A 17,758-nucleotide genomic window follows, 5' to 3' on the forward strand; every position below is an offset into this window, starting at 1 on the left:
GCGCCGGGTGCCACGGGCAGGCTCCTGGGAACGAGAGACGGGAGACCCTCGCGGACCCTGTCCACCAACGGGCTTGGCCCCACACTGGAAGGTGCAGTTCCTTTGGAAGGCACAGAATTTCAGACAGGGCCTACGGGCGCGGGTTTTCCACAGGATCTGACGGAGGGGCCGTGCGCCCCGTCCCTTTGCCCGGGGAGCCGTGCTCGCCCCGCGGCAGCTGCTCCCGGCTCCGGCGGCGCTTTGTGCTCGACCCAAAATACCCATGTGGAGGAGGGGTGTCGGGGGGAGTGTGTGTTTTATATATGTCGGCTGCTTAGGGTGGAGGCCAGACACACCTGAACTGTGCCAAAACGACTAAATCCCCTTTGCCCCCGAGGCTCCCGGCTGCGGCACTGGGAGTACCCGCGCTTTTCTGCAAGATTGTCCTGGAGACCAGCCAGGTCGGCAGGGCGAGCGGGCCCTCCGCAGGGGCCACGGGGGCTGCGCGGAACCCACTGCGCGGGGACACCCTCCGCGGCGCTGTCCCTCGAAGCCGTACCCGGAGACCCAGTTCTTACACTGCTCTCCCGTGTCTCCCCCTTTTGGGAAGCCTAGGGGAGGGAGGGGGCGGCGAGCCGGGCCCCTGCCTCCGGGCGCGCTGCCGCGGCGGCCGCCCGTCTCATGCCGCAGGAATGCGCGGAGGTATGCGCCAGTTTCCAGAAGTGGATCCCCTTCCTTGCTGGAGCAGAGCAGCGCATATATCACCCGGTGGCAGCAGTCCACCTTCCCTACAGTTTCGTAACCGCTTACGAGGGTAAATTGAGAGTTGGGAACAGCCCTCTATTAAGTAGCAGATTGAGAAGAGGCTCTTCCCACTTGGAGAAGGCAAGTCTTCCCAAACAGACCCCTCGCATCGGGAGCTACAGTAATCGAGGCGCCTCCTCTGCGCTCAGCTATTGCCGCCGCTGCTGCTCCTCGTTCGCCGCTGCTGCTACTTGCTGCTCCCTCCACAAGGTGCCCCCGGAGCTTCATCTTTATCCTCCTCCCATTACCCAGGTCCGACTGCTCCGGCTGCTGCCGCTGCGGGCACCGCCGGAGTCATCGCCGGAGGAGCTGTCCTGTCACCGATCCCGCACCCCGTGGCCACCCCGGCAGGTCTGTGTGTGCCCGCGCAGGAGCGGGGGTCCCCTGCCCTCCCCGCCGTCGACCCCCGCGGCCCGCCCTGTCCGCACGCAGCACGCATGCAGCCCCCTCTGATGCACCTTAGGCTGGGATTAGCAGCGCCGGGCTGGAGGCTGGCACGGGATTGGGAAGGAGCGTGTTGTGTGCGCTTTGGGCATGTCAGAGCCGGCTGCAGGCGTGCGGCCGGGCGGAGGAGAGGTGAAGAGCAGAGCGCCCCGGCGCTGCTGGCTGTCAGCCCCGGGGAGGGCACGGGGGAGCCCGGCGGGGTGCCGGGCGCCTGGGCAGAAATACATAGGGAGGCGGCGGTGTTCCGCAGACGGAGGCTCCCGGCGGCCGGAGGCTCCAGGCGGAGCCCGCTGTCAGCGCCCAGCGCGCCTGCAGGCAATGCTACCGCTGCGGCTTTGGCAGGAGTTCTCGCTTCCCTCCCCTGTGTGTACAGCTGCCGGTGATGCTTTCTGTTGCTTCCAGTTTTTTATGACTTTGATAGGTAGTGGGTTTTTCTTGCGGGTTTTTTTTTGGTTTATGTTACTTTTTTCTTCTTTAAAGTGGTAAATGTCCTGCACTCTGTCTGGAGAGCTTTGGCTAAGCTTTCATAGGTTGAGTTAGTGTGAGATTGGACTGGCACTGTGAAAGGCTGGTTTTTTGTTCTTTTTTTTTTTTTTTTTTTTTAAGCGGTCTCTAAAGGTCAATGAGAAAACCTTTAGTTCTGACACAAAGTCGGTTGTGTCACAACTGAGCCAGTGAGAGGACCTTTCCTCTGCCACCTCCAGGCTTTGTTTCACATTTCTAAATTTGCAAGAAGGAAACAGAGTGTTCCTAGGTGGACAAATGAATGCTTTGGCTGAGATGATGTATTTCATGAAACAAAAACAGTAGACCTGCAGCAGTAGTGAACTCCTAGATGCCTTTGTGAGATGATTAATTTCTGTTGCTCTTCAGAAGGATCAAGAGATGGCACTCAAAGCCTGCACAAGATTTCCAGGACAAAACGTCCTTTTGCGTGAAGTTTAGGCGATCATTAAACTCACTGCACAATGCTGTATATCTTCCCAGGGACAGCCGTTTTCCATGCAGAGCTGTGATATGATTTTGGAGCTTTCAGGGCAATTTAATACTAAAGCTCACCTTTCTTGTGTTAGGGAATCATTATGGTAATATTACTCTTCTCTTTACCCTCTGGAACTGCCATTGGACTGAAACCATTGCTTAGGTTTTCTTCGAACTCTTGATATTTTCATGTGCAGTAAAGGCATTTGGCTAAGGCAAGTATATACAGCTGCTCAAAAGAAGCCTGTTAAGCTCAGTGTCAGTAACTAGGAAATTCCTGGATTTCCATAGCGTCCACCCAATAAGTGTGCCTTGCTGGGTAGTTCTCTAGATGGTAGAAGAATATTATTTTCCCTTTCAGTTGTTTCTGTGGATGAATGATTTATGTATTTTTCTTTTGTTTTGCTCTTGGCATCTTCCCGAGAAAATCTGTTGCCTAATTGCTTTTGGAATTCTCTTTCCTCCAGCCTAATTATGATATATGATGCATTTATGACTTTATTCAGACAAATTGCCCCTCTCCTACTTCCCAAAATAGAAAATCCCAAACTTTAGAAACACTTATATTTGTAAGTGATGTGGACTGTTCATATTAGCCTTTACTTAGACAAGGAAATAATTTGGAAGTTTGGCTGGAGTAATTGGGAGTAATTTTACATGGCACAGAGCATATAGTTATGAAGCTGCTTGCAATTAAGAACCGCTAACTTGGCCTAATCCCACCTTTTTTGCCAGACAACCTACAGCGATTGTGAGACTCTTTTGTCTGTCGGCTTTTAATAGTATATTTTAAATCTGTTTTCTCTAAGGACATGTAAATGAATTATCAGATGTTGAAACATCATGGCTAGACAGACGTGTCGGATTTCAGTTGTGTGTCACACACACTTCTGTATAACCTATTTCAGACCTTCAAGAAATGAAGAATAGTACATTTGTAGGCAGAACCCCTCAAAAAAAATTTTATTACAGTTTCCAAACTGCCTTGAGACCACTAAAACAAAGCTAACTAAGTGGTTCAACAGTTATGAAAAAGGAGCCGAATAAAATCCCCAGCTGAAAGAGACATTTAGTTGATCCAAGGCAGGAATGACCGCTGAATTAGCTATCATCACATTCAGCGATGAAGTCATGGAGCTCCCTTTTGGCTCCTGTCTGTGCGGAGGCACAGGTCTTCACTGCGCTTCCCTGATCAAATTAACCCTAACTAGGTTAAAGCTTCAAGTACTTACTGTGGTTGGAAAGACTTCAGCAACAAAAGACACATTATTGCAAGATGAGACTCTCCAGTTAGTCATACAGATCTTTTGTCGTCTTGGACAGCTTTCAAGTCTAGAGTTTTCAACCTGGTCCCATGGGTGGGGGCTGGGGATAAGGGAACAAAGTGAAATCCGTGGTTCGTGTTTTTTATGTTTCATGAATACACCCACGCAGACCTTTAATCCACACGTATCATTTCCTTCTCCTTTCTCCCCCTTCCCCCCTTCTCCATCACTGCAGATTCATTCATGTTGTTGTGATCTGAAACAGCAGAAATGAAGACAGCACTGTGCTCCGCAGTCGCTGCTCTGTGTGCAGCAGCCCTCCTCTCCTCCATCGAGGCTGAAGGTAACCTTCCCCTCCCTGCCCCCTTTCCCCGGTGCCCTGCTGACCAGCAAACCTCCCAACCAGCCTTGAGCTACCGGCTCTCTCCCTCTCCACTTTTGAGTGTAACTACTTTACTTTTTCTCTCCTTCATAGAAACGCCTCTCCTTCCTTGCCCAGCTCCTTCTGTGCTCTGTTTCTCCCAGCTAGTCAGCTGGACTGTAACTCCCTCTCTCTGTCTCTCTGGTGTGCTGTCCACACCACCCCACTGACAGGACACAGGCCAGCCGATGTGGCCGCTGGGCGCAGCGCCCCGAGGAGCCCACTGCCACTGCTGCTGCCGGCGGGCAGCCCAGCACGGCTGGGGCTGTGGCGCTGCCCCCCTGACGGACCAAGAACGGCTGGTCTCTGGGCTTGTTTAGTAATATTGAGAGAGGAAACGGAAAACCCACCACCCAACAACCCACAGCTTTGAAATAAAATGCTCCAACAGAGTATGGCTCTCTGCGCCTGTGTGTTTTGTCCAGCCGGACCCCTCGCCTCTGCCCCGCCGGCCTGCTGGTACATCGGCCTCCCCTGCTCAGCGGGGCGACCCCCGGCTGAGCCTTGGGGTGGCCGGACCTTCCCTCAGTGGCACTTCGACCTCTGTGGAGGGTCTGACCTGGGGAACGTGCCTGGGGAGATGCTGCCGTTGCCATGTCATGTGTCCTGGGTACTTCTGAAGGGAAGGCTGGGCCAGGCCTTTGTAGGGCAGCTGGGGCTCCAAGGCTCTGGCATGCATGTGGCCTTGTCACCTGCAAAGAGGCTTTCCTCCTCCTCCTCTGGCCCTGGCCCAGTCTCTCTGGAGGCTGAGGCCCCTGTTGGCCCTGGCAGTGTCCTGCCTTCAGCTGAAGGGATGAAGACGTGGGGAGACCTGTCTTGGCCACCGCACTTGCTGTAGCGTGGCTCGAAATGGCATGGCCCTGGCACATTTGCTCCGCAGCAACTGTGAGAACAACCTCCCCTGCACCCTCAGTGTGAGCTGCTTGGCTTTGGTCATAGTCGTGGCATTTCTGCCAGTGGTGGCTGCCAGGGGCAACAGAGATGCTGAATGTCCTGCACTGAAATGACTTGATCTGACCTCTGGGACCTGACTCCATCATAGGGTGAACCAAACCACTGGGTGTGAACTCCCTGGGATTTACTGGAAAAAAAGCAGAAGCCAGCATCTGATAATTCGTTCTCTTCTTCCTTCCTTCTCCTTCTGTCTTGAATTGAAACAAATTCCCTGATCATGGCCTGCCTGCCACAAGCTCCTGTGTCTGGACCTGGTCTCCTTGGCTGATGGTTACTAAAAGCATGGGGTGCCAGACATGCCTTGGCAGTGTTTGCTGCCCCAGCAACAGTGCTTGCTTGGGGCACACAGATGGGAAATACCCTCGCTTTCTGGAAAAAGATGGCATTTTTGTCAGTAGTGCAACATCTGGTCACCCTAGGAGAGAATCAGCCCACTGCCTTCCTCTTGTGCTGCGTTGTTGTTGGCTAAGGAACCGAAAAAGGTCATTTCAAGTCATTTCAGAGTTGCATTTGAAATGCAGGACCACCGTGCCAGAGAAAGCAGAGAAAGAGTACAGTTTTGATGAAAGGAGTGTAATGGTTTGTGTGTTCTTCCCCATCTTAGGAGGGAGCTTGGTTGGAGCTGGAGTACTGTTGCTGTTGTCCTGCCCTACTGATTACACGTAGGGAGTATGCTATTTCTGAAAGTAAGTGAAGGTGTTTTATTTAGCTGTAGTGTAGACTAAACCAGTCATAGCTTCAATACTGTTAAAAAAAGCTACAAAAATGTATTTGGAGCAGCACACAGTTATTTTATAACAGTAAAACTGGACACACTGCCAGACAAGCTGGCCTAGCTTTTTTAGATCCCGTGTGGAGGGTGCACTGTTGCTAAGCAAAAGAGTGGACAAAGACTGATCTTGAGAGTTGTAGAGCAGTCCTGGCCAGGACTTACATAAACAGAAATGTTTCTTAAATAAAATACCTAGTTTACAGTGATCACATTTCTATGAGGGAATTCTTATAGTTTCAGAGTTTTGAAGTAAGAGCAGAAAAATGTGTGGTGAAAAAATTGTGGTGCTGAAAATGGAAGGTCAAAACTAGAAGTACTTTAGGACTTGCTGTGGTAGGAACTGCTTTTGTAGAGCTTTTTGCAGTGCTTTTTGTTTGCACTATACAAAAAGTCATCCTTCTGCACTGCTTTAATCTTGTTCTTCAATTCTGCATCAATTTGTAGATTGCATGTTGGATCTTATTCACTTTAGTTCTGGTATCATTACAAATTAAATCCTGTCTGCTGAACTGACTTTCTCCTGTGAACATTTGTCCTTTAGTCTTTTTCCTATTTTCAGATCACTTTGTGGCAAAACTATCCTCCCTTCCCCTCCCTAGATCAGTCAATCAGTCTTGTGCCTCTTTGTTTTGGCTCTCTCTGTGGCATTCATGAGAGATGCATTTTGAATTTTCTTTCCCTCAGGTGTGAGTAGACACTTGGTGTGAAGAAAAAGTGAGAGGAGAATAAGGGAGAGGACCATTTGATGTGGTAAAGATATGGGGTGGGAAGGTGAGGTGAAAGCAGAGAGAAGGAAAAGATTAGTTCTATTTTTCTGCCTTCAGCTTTCATTTTTCAGTCTCTCCTGGGAGTAGATCTATCTGGTGTTTATCTGATGCTGCTGTTCATAGATTCCTGAATCTTCCAGTATGAAGCTGATTCTTCATCAGCATCACAGCTGCTCTTAAGTCCTTTGTGAGAGCTGTGCTCTGATGCTGTTGACAAGGCAGAGCTGCAGTAATGGTGTTAGAGCTTTTCTACAGAGATGCAACAGCACAGGATTTTCCAACTGGGCAGTCACTAGGAGTAGAGAGGGTAAAACCCACATGTAGTCTAAATTCATGGCATTTCAGTGGGGAAATTGTTTACCCTGGTCAGGGCTGCAAATCTGTTTTCAAGCTCAGAATTTTTTCTCTTACAGTGAAATTACTGTTTTATTTTGCAATCCTTCTGATCTCTCTTGCTCAGCTTAAACTTCCTGTGTGTGATGCTATATTTTATGCTATAAGTTCTTTTGTGCCTTTTTATTCTCTCTGCCAAAATTTCTCTCTGTCACAGTATTTTTTCCATCTTTGATCACAAAGAGCCAGGGGTTCTTATTTCAGTCATAGTTATGAGCCTCTAAAGGTGCTGCCTTGTCAGTTTTTCAGGAACTGGTTCAGACCTGGAAAAGTCTATTGACTAGGCTGCAGGTAGGGAAGGAGACCATCACTGATCCAAGTGTGGGACCTTTGTAAAGTGCATAAAAAGATTTGTCCTGTGAAAAATCTGTTACCAGGATATGCAGTAGAGTAAGTGACAAATAATTGCAGCACAGCAGTTGCAGAGGATTACAGTTTTTCTTGTAAGAAAGCTTGTATTGAGTACACTAATTTTCATTGAATGAATGATTTAGAGATGATCTGGGATAGCTGAAACTTGAAGTTAACCACCTATCCAGCTTTAGAACTGGTTGGTGGAACCATTATTTTATTACCTTATGATGTCTAATTTCTATCTGTTGAGAAACTAGCTGTTGATTTCAAAGTTCCTAGGATAGAGAACCATGTAGATTGATATGTGAAACTGAAATTTTTATATATATGAAGGTGAACTATACCTCCCTGTTTTTTATGCTGCTAGTTAGAATCAAAGTGTACATGCATTTGTAGGTGTATACACTCATGCACATACATATATATGCACAAACATGCATGAAATTTGGTAAATATTCATGCATGCAGTGTGTATATCTATGCAGTTGTGTTTAGTTACATACATCTTTATATGTATAGATATATAGATTTAAATGAGGTTTTTTTCAAAGTACGTTTATGAGTTATAGATCTATTTTGAAGAAATTTCATATACATGTACAAATTAAAAAAATGCAACAATACAGATGACAATGTTTCAGTGTTATGATTGGCAATGAATATCCAACAAGTCTGAGAAGCAGCTCTTTACTACATTTCTAGGCTGTAACTCATTCTTTCTCCCAGTTGCACTGGCCACACAGACTTCAGAGGAACTTGACTGGGGTCATGATCTAGTTAGTTGTGCCAAATCCATGCCATTTCTGGAAAAAATATGAAATGAGGAGTTTTGGCACCTTCCAGCCTCAGCAGGGCTTATCACTGTGACAGTAAGGCTGGGCTTACTCTTCAGCTTCTGTAGATTGTATAGATTTCATGTTATTTTAACATGGGCTAACATGTTATTTCAGATGCTAATCACAGTCCATCTTTTCCAGTGAGTGGAATTACAAATTTTGTTTCTCATAGGGATTGTGGATGGCAGCTACTTCCAAGATATATCACTTTTAAGTGTGGTTCTGGATATAAATTATTTGAGCTTCTGGTTATATTTTATTTCTGTCTTGTTAAGATATTCACTGGAATTCTCTAGCAGTCACACTGTGTTATCTGCAAAAAGCTGTAGACTTTTGTATATTAGATTTGTATTACCTGCAAAGTAATACAAGCTAGTATAAGACCTGCATAGCATGAAAAAGGTGTTTTGCTCTATATTTTTTTTGTTTCAGAAAATATACTCTTATTACACATGTAAATAACACAAGAAATGGCTATGAATTAAGTATATTATGTCTGGTTGTTTTTTTGTTCGTTTATTTTTTGTTTGGGGTTTTGTTTGTGGTTTTTGTTCTGTTTTGTGTTTTTTTGTGGTGCATAGCATAGACTATGCAATTAAGAAAATTATCATATCACAGTTCTGAGAGTGGTCAAAATTAATGCAGTGTAAACATTATTGTTGTGCAGCGGGATATTTTTTACTACTCTGGAAAACTGTTAGGGAGCCATGCATTTCTGTGCATCAACTCTGGGATCACTGTATTAAGGCAATACTATAATGCCATCACATATTATGATCATGACTCAAGTCAGTGAGAGGTGAGGCATGGATTTTGATGGACACAGGATGAACGTTGTCACTGCACTGTGAGCATTAGGTGCAGCTTCACTTCTGCAAGTAGTCTGACATCAGGACTGCTTGCTTGAGTAAAGCTGTGCTTGCATGTCAGATTTTGTAAAGTGAAGTTTTAAGGTTTGTCCCAGTAATGGGGCAATCTCCTACCACAACCAAGGTCATTTTGTTCCTAGAACTCTGGTCTGATTCAGTGTTGCAGATGTATTATTTTTCCACTGGTGAATTCCTTTCTGGAAGAAGAATTTTAATGAGGTCGAGTAACAGTTGCCCTATTTTATTATCACAATAAGATTTTTATCATCTAAACATTTTGCTGTACTTTGGCTCAGCTTACTTGCTCTCAGTCATATGACCATGGTTTGATCTTCACCCCACATATGGTTTCATTTGGGTGAAATCTGACCCATGTGAAGGTCCATGGCTGTTTTGGAGATTCTGTTTGAGTATCAAAAGCTTACAGGCCATCTGGCAGATATTTTGATGACATTGGATCCAAACTGCTCCTTTTTTTCACTCAGGCAAGGTTCCTTTTTGGATTTGAATGGGTGTAGTATTCAGTGCTTGAGTTTGATAAGCCAGCCATAGGTTGAGAATGAATGGATTTAAAGTGCAGCAATGAAGACTGGGGTTAGGTGTCAGGAATAACTTTATGATGATAAAAGCAGTGAGGCCTTTGGAGTAATTTCTGTGGGAAGCTGGCAGTCTTGCCAATAATGGAGATCTTTAAGAATGATCTGAGCAAACATGTCAGAAATGACTTGGGGTGGCTCATCATGTCTTGACTATGGGATGGATGAGGAGACTTTCAAGGTCCCCTGCAATGCCATTGTTCTAAAGTGCTGTGATGACCTGGATGAACGGATACGTCACTTGTGAATTGATGTACTATTCTTGTTACCTGCCAAGATCCGCATCTGAATTTTCATAAAATGGATTAAAATCCTTTAAGATGTTAAAGACTTCCTCACAGTCAGCTTTTTCAGTTTATCTGGAATCCGGTCATTTGGATATCAACAAGTTGGGCTGCTGCTGTCCTTCAGCAGTTAAAGCCTAAAGTCTCTGCTGCAACATGCCAATTTACTTGCAAGGTTGGTAGTGCTATTTTTTCCATGTACTGAATTTTTTTTAAAAGCATGCTCAGGTCAGTTGTCTCTGCCTTTGCATTAAATTTGTCCTGAGCCATTGCTACTGAAACAATATTTTATAATGATATTCTTATCACCTAAATGTATTTTCCTATTAACATGTGTTGCATGATTTTGATACTAAGTAACTACCCTGATGTCTCTAGCATTGTGATACTCATAAACTGATGAATAAAATGTGCATGCAGGTTAATGGTCTAATCTCACTGCCTGTGTATGGACAACAGGAAAAATAACATTTACTTCAGTACTAGTGTTATCTATCGTATCAGTATTACAAAGCCATATTATCCTATGGTTTGAAATGACAGAAAATTAAAAGGAGAAAAATGCCAGATTTTTTGAGCAAAAAATTTTACTTTTTGCAACTGAACAGTAACTTTTCATAATTAAACATTCTAGCATTTACCTCTTTATCTGCTTTTAAAATTATATACAAATCTGAAATGAAATCTGACATATGATGGAGATCTTCCATGAAACAGAGATCTGTCTATTAAAAATGCCTGCAAAATCCTCTCTCAAGTAGTTAAGGAAAGTATGGCTGGATCTAATCTTACTTTGTAGACCTATTTAAACACCTACCATGCACTGACAGTGAGTCAGTAAAATACTGCATGAATAAGCATGACAATTTTACGAAGAGAATATCATTATAAAATATTTATGAAACGTCTTTGTGTAATGAACCTTGTACATGGAGGCTTTTGTCCATTGTGGGAAGCTAAAAGAATAATAATCAACATTTCATTTACATATGCATGATGCTGCAAAATAGCGTACGTAAACTATTTCTTTCTGTACTGTTCAGTTACTTCTGTCATCAGCTCCTACAAATTTTATTTGCAGTCATTTGTTCAGATCACTGGTGCTCTCTTTGCCGTTTTCTATAAATTCTGCAAAATAAATGTCCATAAATATACCTTGATGTTGTCTTTTCATAATTAACCATTGTGTTGTTTGGAACCATACTGGCATTTTATGTTAAAATGCCACTATTAGTATGGGTACACCTGCTGCAAAGGGAACATGAAAACAATAGTTTACACCTTTGAAACTGTACAGAAATCTGGTGTAAACAGGTAGAATTTTATTTTTGTGAACTTAGTATTAGCTCAAATATTTTAGCAAATTGCCATCATTATTAATGCTATTCATTATCCCCTTAGTTCCTGAATCCTTTGCTGCTATGTGCATAATATGTCACTTTAGTGACTTCTAGGGACAAAGGGGTGAAGCTTTCTGTATTTTGAAATAAAATGATACCTCAGTGTATCATTATTACAGATATACATTTTGCAACTATATTCATATCTAGACCCCAACAGAAATTGTTTCGCTGAACATTAAATGCCCCATCTTTTCCTGTATTCTTTAAATTATTTCTTTTCTCTGCCAAGTTTCTAGATTCAGTGAAATTGATAGAGAATATTACTATGCAGAGACTATATTAAAAAGCTGATAAATTCTTTGATGTCTAATTAAGAAAACTACTGTGTTTCCCACATCCTAAATGATCTCATGATATTGTAAGCAGGTTGTGATTTGGCATGCTTGTACGGATTGCACCCAGCATGTAAAAAATTTCCTTTAATCGTTATGTGAAATGTTTGCATATGTGGTTATTATCTGTGAACTCATTGTACATGTATCCAAATGTGTTTTCTGTTGTGCTTGATTTTGCTGGCCATTCTTGAATGTCTTGGCAACTCAAGAAACATATGTTCTGTGCTGTCTTCTGTAATGCATATACTCTTTGATGTTTTGTCACATTTTGTCAGCTTTTATTTTACTCTTTTTCCAACAACATATCTTTATATTTGTTGGAAACAAATTTATGCAAAGACAATTTTAGTAAGCTTTGCTCAATATTCTTTTATTTATTCATTTACTATTTTTCCAATTTTTTAAACATCCACCTGGTATAAATCTTTTGCAGTTAATCCACCATCAGACTTGAATTTTACAATTATAGATGAACATAATGTTCAAATGTCATGGAAAAGGCCACCAGATGCAATAGTGGGTTACAGAATAACTGTGGTTCCAACAAATGGTGAGTTCTGTAAAATTTTGTTATGAGATTACATTTTTTGAAACATTGGGTTTATTTTTGCTTATATCTAACTTAAGTATGAGAGTAACTGTTAAAATATTTCTGAAGTTTGTGATCGAGACTGAGCAGAAGCAAAGGGCATACAAGGACCAGTGATTGTTCCAAGTTAGAGCTTTTTTTACCATAGCGTTTACTGTTTTGGGACTGCAAATAATAAGTTTTGGATGCCTTTCCTTTCCAAGGAGCAAAAAGAAGGTAGAATCATCACTCTATTCCTCTTCTGCGCTTTTACCGTAAAGGTTAAGAATTTTATTGTGCTGTGTAAGAGTCATTATTCTGTTTCACTTTGAGAAATAATTAGTGTAAAAGTGATATTGAATCAGACCTGGACCATGATTTGTTAGATGATAGTACATTTTGTATGTGCATTTTGAGATTCAAATTTCCTGGAATTTAGTAATTTGTTCACTATTGAAGCAAGTTAGTTTGAAGTTTCATGTTTCAATATTCATACTTCATGAAAACCAAAAGTCTATCATTCTAAAATTATAATTGGATTTTAGATAGATTATTCTCTGTTGCGTTTTGTTTTATGATAAACTTATCAATATTATTGGACTTAAAGACTGCATTAAGTGTTTTATATATTTATTGCAGATGGACCTACTAAAGAATTTACTCTTTCACCTAGCACTACCCAAACTGTCCTATCAGATCTTATACCTGATGTAGAGTATGTTGTATCGATAGCTTCATATGATGACAGAGAGGAGAGTCTACCTGTTTTTGGCCAGCTGACAAGTAAGTAGCTGTTATACAATCAGAAAACCAAGTAAGATAGCTGAGTGGTCATCCATAAAACTGTGATCCAGTTCCTGAAGAAAATTGCCACATACCTGAACTCTCATTAGATGGAGCTGTCTGAACATCCTTTTCCCATTATTCGTAATAGACGCAGAGAGAATTTGCAAGAGATCAAAGGAGACTAACATGGATATATAGTGTCTGACAACCCCTATAGAATTCTTGGCAGGAGACACCTGTTTTTTTTTTGGGCTAAACCTACTTTCTGTAATTGCATCTGCTGAAGTCAAGGGGAAGATGATCATTGACCTCAGTAACAAATGAATTCAACAGACGTCCCCTGTGTGTATGTGTGTGTGTGCGTGTGTGTGAAAAAACTAACTATAGTCATCAAATAATAATAAAATGTGACACAATATATCTGAATGCATACTAAAATATTGAATTTAAGTTTTTATAATTTATATTAATAATTAAAGCATAAGATAAATTTAATTGAGTAAAAATCCACAGCATGCTCTCTTTTATGATGTATTTTGTCTCATGTATCAAGCTTCACAAACAACCATGGGAAAGTTACTTATGATAAATTACCCTAGTTTTTAGAAATGAGAAATATTGGTATTTCATCCAGGGATGTTGCAGTTAAATTTCAGGAAATTACTGTACAAGATATACAAATACACAGTATCCTTAGTTATTTGCATTTTCTGTGTTTTGTGTTGTCCTGAATACTATGTTGTCACCTCTGTAAGTACAGGTGATGTATTATTCACAACCTATATTTATGTTTTTATGTTCTGAGTCTTGTCAGATTTGTGTCTAATTCCCTAAATGCTTTTCTTTGATGTTTACAAATTTAACCTGATTTCCTCCATTAATTCTGTCTACTGTGTGCTTTCTGCAGTTCAGACAGGTGGTCCAGGGATACCAGAGGAAAAGAAGGTTGAGGCTCAATTACAAAGTAAGATGTTTTATGTTTCAACTTACCTGAGATTTGTCTTATCTGAGGTCTAGCTCTAGCACCCTGTAAAGTTAAACTGTGTTACCTAGCAATGAAGTTCACTTGTAAAGTTGTCCAGAGTTAAGAAAACTTGTGAAGGGACTGGGATAGAAGGAATTTAGTGGCTGGATTGAAAGATTAAGGTGCAAAGTTGGTACTGAAACTAACCTGAGCAGGTCCATGAGTGTCTTGGTCCTATTAACAGCAAGCATTGTGCTGTGGATAAAAGACGTTGCAGAAGAGCCAGTGCAGCTATAATGGGGAGATAAAGATAGAAGGCAGAAGTCGTAACAAAATTATGTTTTTCTGTAACATCAAATCACTGCAAAAAGTTTTGTATGTGTGTTTTCATCTGTTGAGGCATAACAGATCTTGTGGATTAGCATGAGAAGTGTTTCAAAACAGTTTCTTTTTAATAATGCTGGCTAGAAAACTCATATGGGTAAATTCACTTACGTGAATAATGCTTCCACAACTAAAATATTCCAGATAAGAAGATCAATCTATTAAACATCCGTTTTTTTGACTTTTCTCTACTAAGTTCCCATTAGATGTCTCAGTGATTTGTAGGAATGCTATTGCTCATTTGCTAATAGAGTTTTGCTTTTTTTTCTCCTGTTATGTTCCAGGATGCTCCATAAGTGCAATGACAGACTTAGTTTTCCTGGTAGATGGCTCATGGAGTGTAGGGAGAAATAACTTTGGATATATTCTGGACTTCATGGTTGCCCTTGTATCAGCTTTTGACATTGGGGAAGAAAAGACAAGAGTTGGAGTTGTTCAGTACAGTTCGGATACAAGAACAGAGTTCAATTTAAATCAGTATTTCAGAAGTAGTGATCTTATTGATGCAATTAGAAGGATACCTTACAAAGGTGGCAACACAATGACAGGTACAGATTTTCCACGTACATGTTTATTCAGCATTTAGTTTCATTATTCAAATTTGCTTTAAATCCTGGTTCATACAAGTCTAGTAAAACACAATTTGTGGTGTTGTTTTTAGGTGAGGCTATTGATTACCTGGTTCAAAACACCTTCACTGAGTCTGCTGGAGCAAGAAAAGGCTTTCCCAAAGTAGCAATTGTCATTACTGATGGAAAAGCTCAAGACGATGTAGAAATTCCTGCAAGAGAGCTTCGCAACATAGGAGTTGAAGTTTTTTCTTTGGGTATGTCGAGTTTTTGTAATGATTGAGAGATTAACATTGATAAAGAAATAATGTATATGTTGTACAGATTCGTGTTTCAAGAATTTCATTATGCCTCTCTTTTAATCTGTATGCATTAGTGGGTCATTTCCGACCTCCAGAGTGAAAAATACCATTTGTGTTAATCTCCATGTAGCTCCTACATGGAGATTAGGATGACTGACTAGCATAGTTTCAACCCTGGTCTCACTGAGGATATCACATCATTTTCTTGCATTGGAAATGGAGTGTGTCACCTCATTATTTTGTATGTTTTTGTAGTTCGATTATTGATAATGACAAAAGACAGAAGAGAAATTAAACTCAGCTTTACCCCAGGATGTTCTGACATTTCATGAGTACATTCACAGGTGTCTGTATTTTATGGCTACTTAACACAGTCCTGTCTATTGCAACTTCTAGGTATAAAAGCAGCAGATGCAAAGGAACTCAAGTTAATTGCATCTCAGCCTTCACTGAAGCATGTGTTCAATGTGGCTAATTTTGATGGAATTGTGGATATACAGAATGAAATTATCTTGCAAGTGTGCTCCGGTGTTGATGAACAACTAGGTGAACTGGTTAGTGGAGAAGAAGGTGAGGTACTTTGTATACACATATTTATAGAACTCAGTTTATTCCAATGCATATTTAAGAGGCTATCCCTACTTCCTTTGCTTTATTTCTGGAGTTTGATCTGTTGCCTCATTTAGCAAGTGTGGAAAACTGGTCTCAGTCTTGTGTTTTTAATGCACGAGAACAGAACATGTGATGTAGTAGGTTTGGAATAGCTCCATTATTCCATAGTTTCAAAGGCAACGATGTGCAGTTATCAGTCTCATAGAGTCAGTTTGGACACAGGCGTCACTTCTGTGGAAAAATGTATTAAAGGGAAAAAAACTGCTTGGTAAAGGGGCAGAATATGTAATAGGTTAAGAACCAAGGAATGAAAACTGGAGAATACTGAGAAAACACAGACAGCGACCTGTGTCACTGCAGCTTTCTGACCCTGTAAGGTTTTGAGTGACTAGTTATTCTTTGACCAAAATGGCAGCAGAGATGACTCCACTGTCATAGTGCTCTGCTCAAGTCTGCATTTGTTCACACTTTCTACTGTGTTTCTGTGAGTGTAGCTTTCACTTCTGATTGAAAAGGGTTTAAAGCAAGGCAGAATTTCTCTTGGAACTTCTTCTCTACTTGAGGGACCACGAATTGTTCATATTTCTATGTCGCTTTTGGACAGTCCTGTCATTCACTTCTGTTTATTTATGCTAAAAGTGATTTTTAGTAAAGATTAAGCAAAGATAAGTAAGTTTATTCCAGAAATAAAAACCGTGAAGAAAATATGCTTTTATTGTAATTAATATTTTGGGTTTGCTTTTCATTTTTTTCAGTGGTGGAGCCTCCTTCAAATCTGGTGGCCACTCAGATCTCCTCAAAATCTGTTAGGATCACTTGGGATCCATCCACAAGCCAAATAACTGGCTATCGGCTGCAGTTCATTCCAATGATAGCTGGTGGAAAACAACATGTACTGAGTGTGGGTCCTCAGACTACTGCTCTCAATGTTAAAGATCTCTCTCCAGACACAGAGTATCAAATTAATGTTTATGCAATGAAAGGACTGACCCCCAGTGAACCAATAACGATAATGGAAAAAACACAACAAGTAAAAGTTCAAGTGGGTAAGTTAGGAGCCACTGCATTATTTTCACATGGTAGCTTTTCATTGATTAAAGCTCTGATGCTTGTTTTAATCTCATACCTTTATAATTTGTGAGAAACAGCTTTGCTTAGCATAGTTATTTTGTTTATAAGCAACTGGGTGTGATACATGAACTACAGATGCAATTGTAATGCGGTGGCTATTGAAAATCTGTTTACAATGGTTATTCTTTCTCTTTGCAGAATGCTCACGGGGTGTGGATGTAAAAGCTGATGTTGTGTTTTTAGTGGATGGTTCCTACAGCATTGGTATTGCCAATTTTGTAAAAGTAAGAGCCTTTTTGGAAGTGTTAGTTAAAAGCTTTGAGATATCGCCTCGAAAAGTACAGATAAGTCTTGTCCAGTACAGCAGAGATCCCCATATGGAGTTTTCTTTGAACAGATACAACAAAGTGGAAGACATAATTCAGGCTATTAACACCTTCCCCTACAGAGGTGGATCTACCAACACAGGCAAAGCAATGACATATGTGAGGGAGAAAGTATTTGTCACCAGCAAAGGATCAAGACCAAATGTGCCAAGAGTCATGATTCTAATTACTGATGGAAAATCATCAGATGCTTTTAAAGAACCTGCAATAAAGCTGAGGGACGCAGATGTAGAAATATTTGCAGTTGGTGTGAAGGATGCCGTGCGTACAGAGTTGGAAGCGATTGCATCACCTCCTGCTGAGACCCACGTTTACACGGTGGAAGATTTTGATGCTTTTCAAAGAATATCATTTGAGCTTACACAGTCAGTCTGCCTACGAATTGAGCAGGAACTGGCTGCTATAAGGAGAAAATGTAAGTAACTACCATTACTTAGAGGAATGTAGAAAATGCAGTGAAAAAATATCTGAACCAATGTTTTGTTCTTGTAGTTACCTAAAGAATGTACATTGATGAAATTGTCCACATACAAATGATAATTTTAATAACTGGGGATTTGCTTCTCATTTTCAAACGTATTAAAAGCAAGGGAAATGAATGGTGAAATGGAGATGAAAAAATTATTGGAGAAATTTTTCCCCCCTCCCCTGTTAAGTAT

General features: G+C 41.4%; 1 protein-coding gene across 2 annotated transcripts in view; it reads left to right on the forward strand.

Annotated features, from left to right (window-relative positions):
* Window positions 1-703: 703 nt before the first annotated feature.
* The window catches only part of COL12A1 (collagen type XII alpha 1 chain), a 102,626-nt gene continuing 85,571 nt past the window's right edge, over window positions 704-17,758 (forward strand). Inside the window, exons 1-11 of one of the 2 annotated variants that reach the window (XM_064650123.1) lie at window positions 704-864; window positions 1,036-1,134; window positions 3,709-3,816; window positions 11,891-12,007; window positions 12,665-12,808; window positions 13,719-13,775; window positions 14,444-14,707; window positions 14,821-14,985; window positions 15,427-15,600; window positions 16,398-16,688; window positions 16,912-17,514. In XM_064650123.1, coding sequence (XP_064506193.1) covers window positions 3,744-3,816; window positions 11,891-12,007; window positions 12,665-12,808; window positions 13,719-13,775; window positions 14,444-14,707; window positions 14,821-14,985; window positions 15,427-15,600; window positions 16,398-16,688; window positions 16,912-17,514 — 1,888 coding nt within the window. In that variant the 5' untranslated portion in view covers window positions 704-864; window positions 1,036-1,134; window positions 3,709-3,743. The other variant, XM_064650124.1, reaches the window with a different exon arrangement.

The sequence above is a fragment of the Pseudopipra pipra genome, chromosome 3 (assembly GCF_036250125.1).
Source record: "Pseudopipra pipra isolate bDixPip1 chromosome 3, bDixPip1.hap1, whole genome shotgun sequence".
NCBI classification, from domain to species: Eukaryota; Metazoa; Chordata; class Aves; order Passeriformes; family Pipridae; genus Pseudopipra; species Pseudopipra pipra.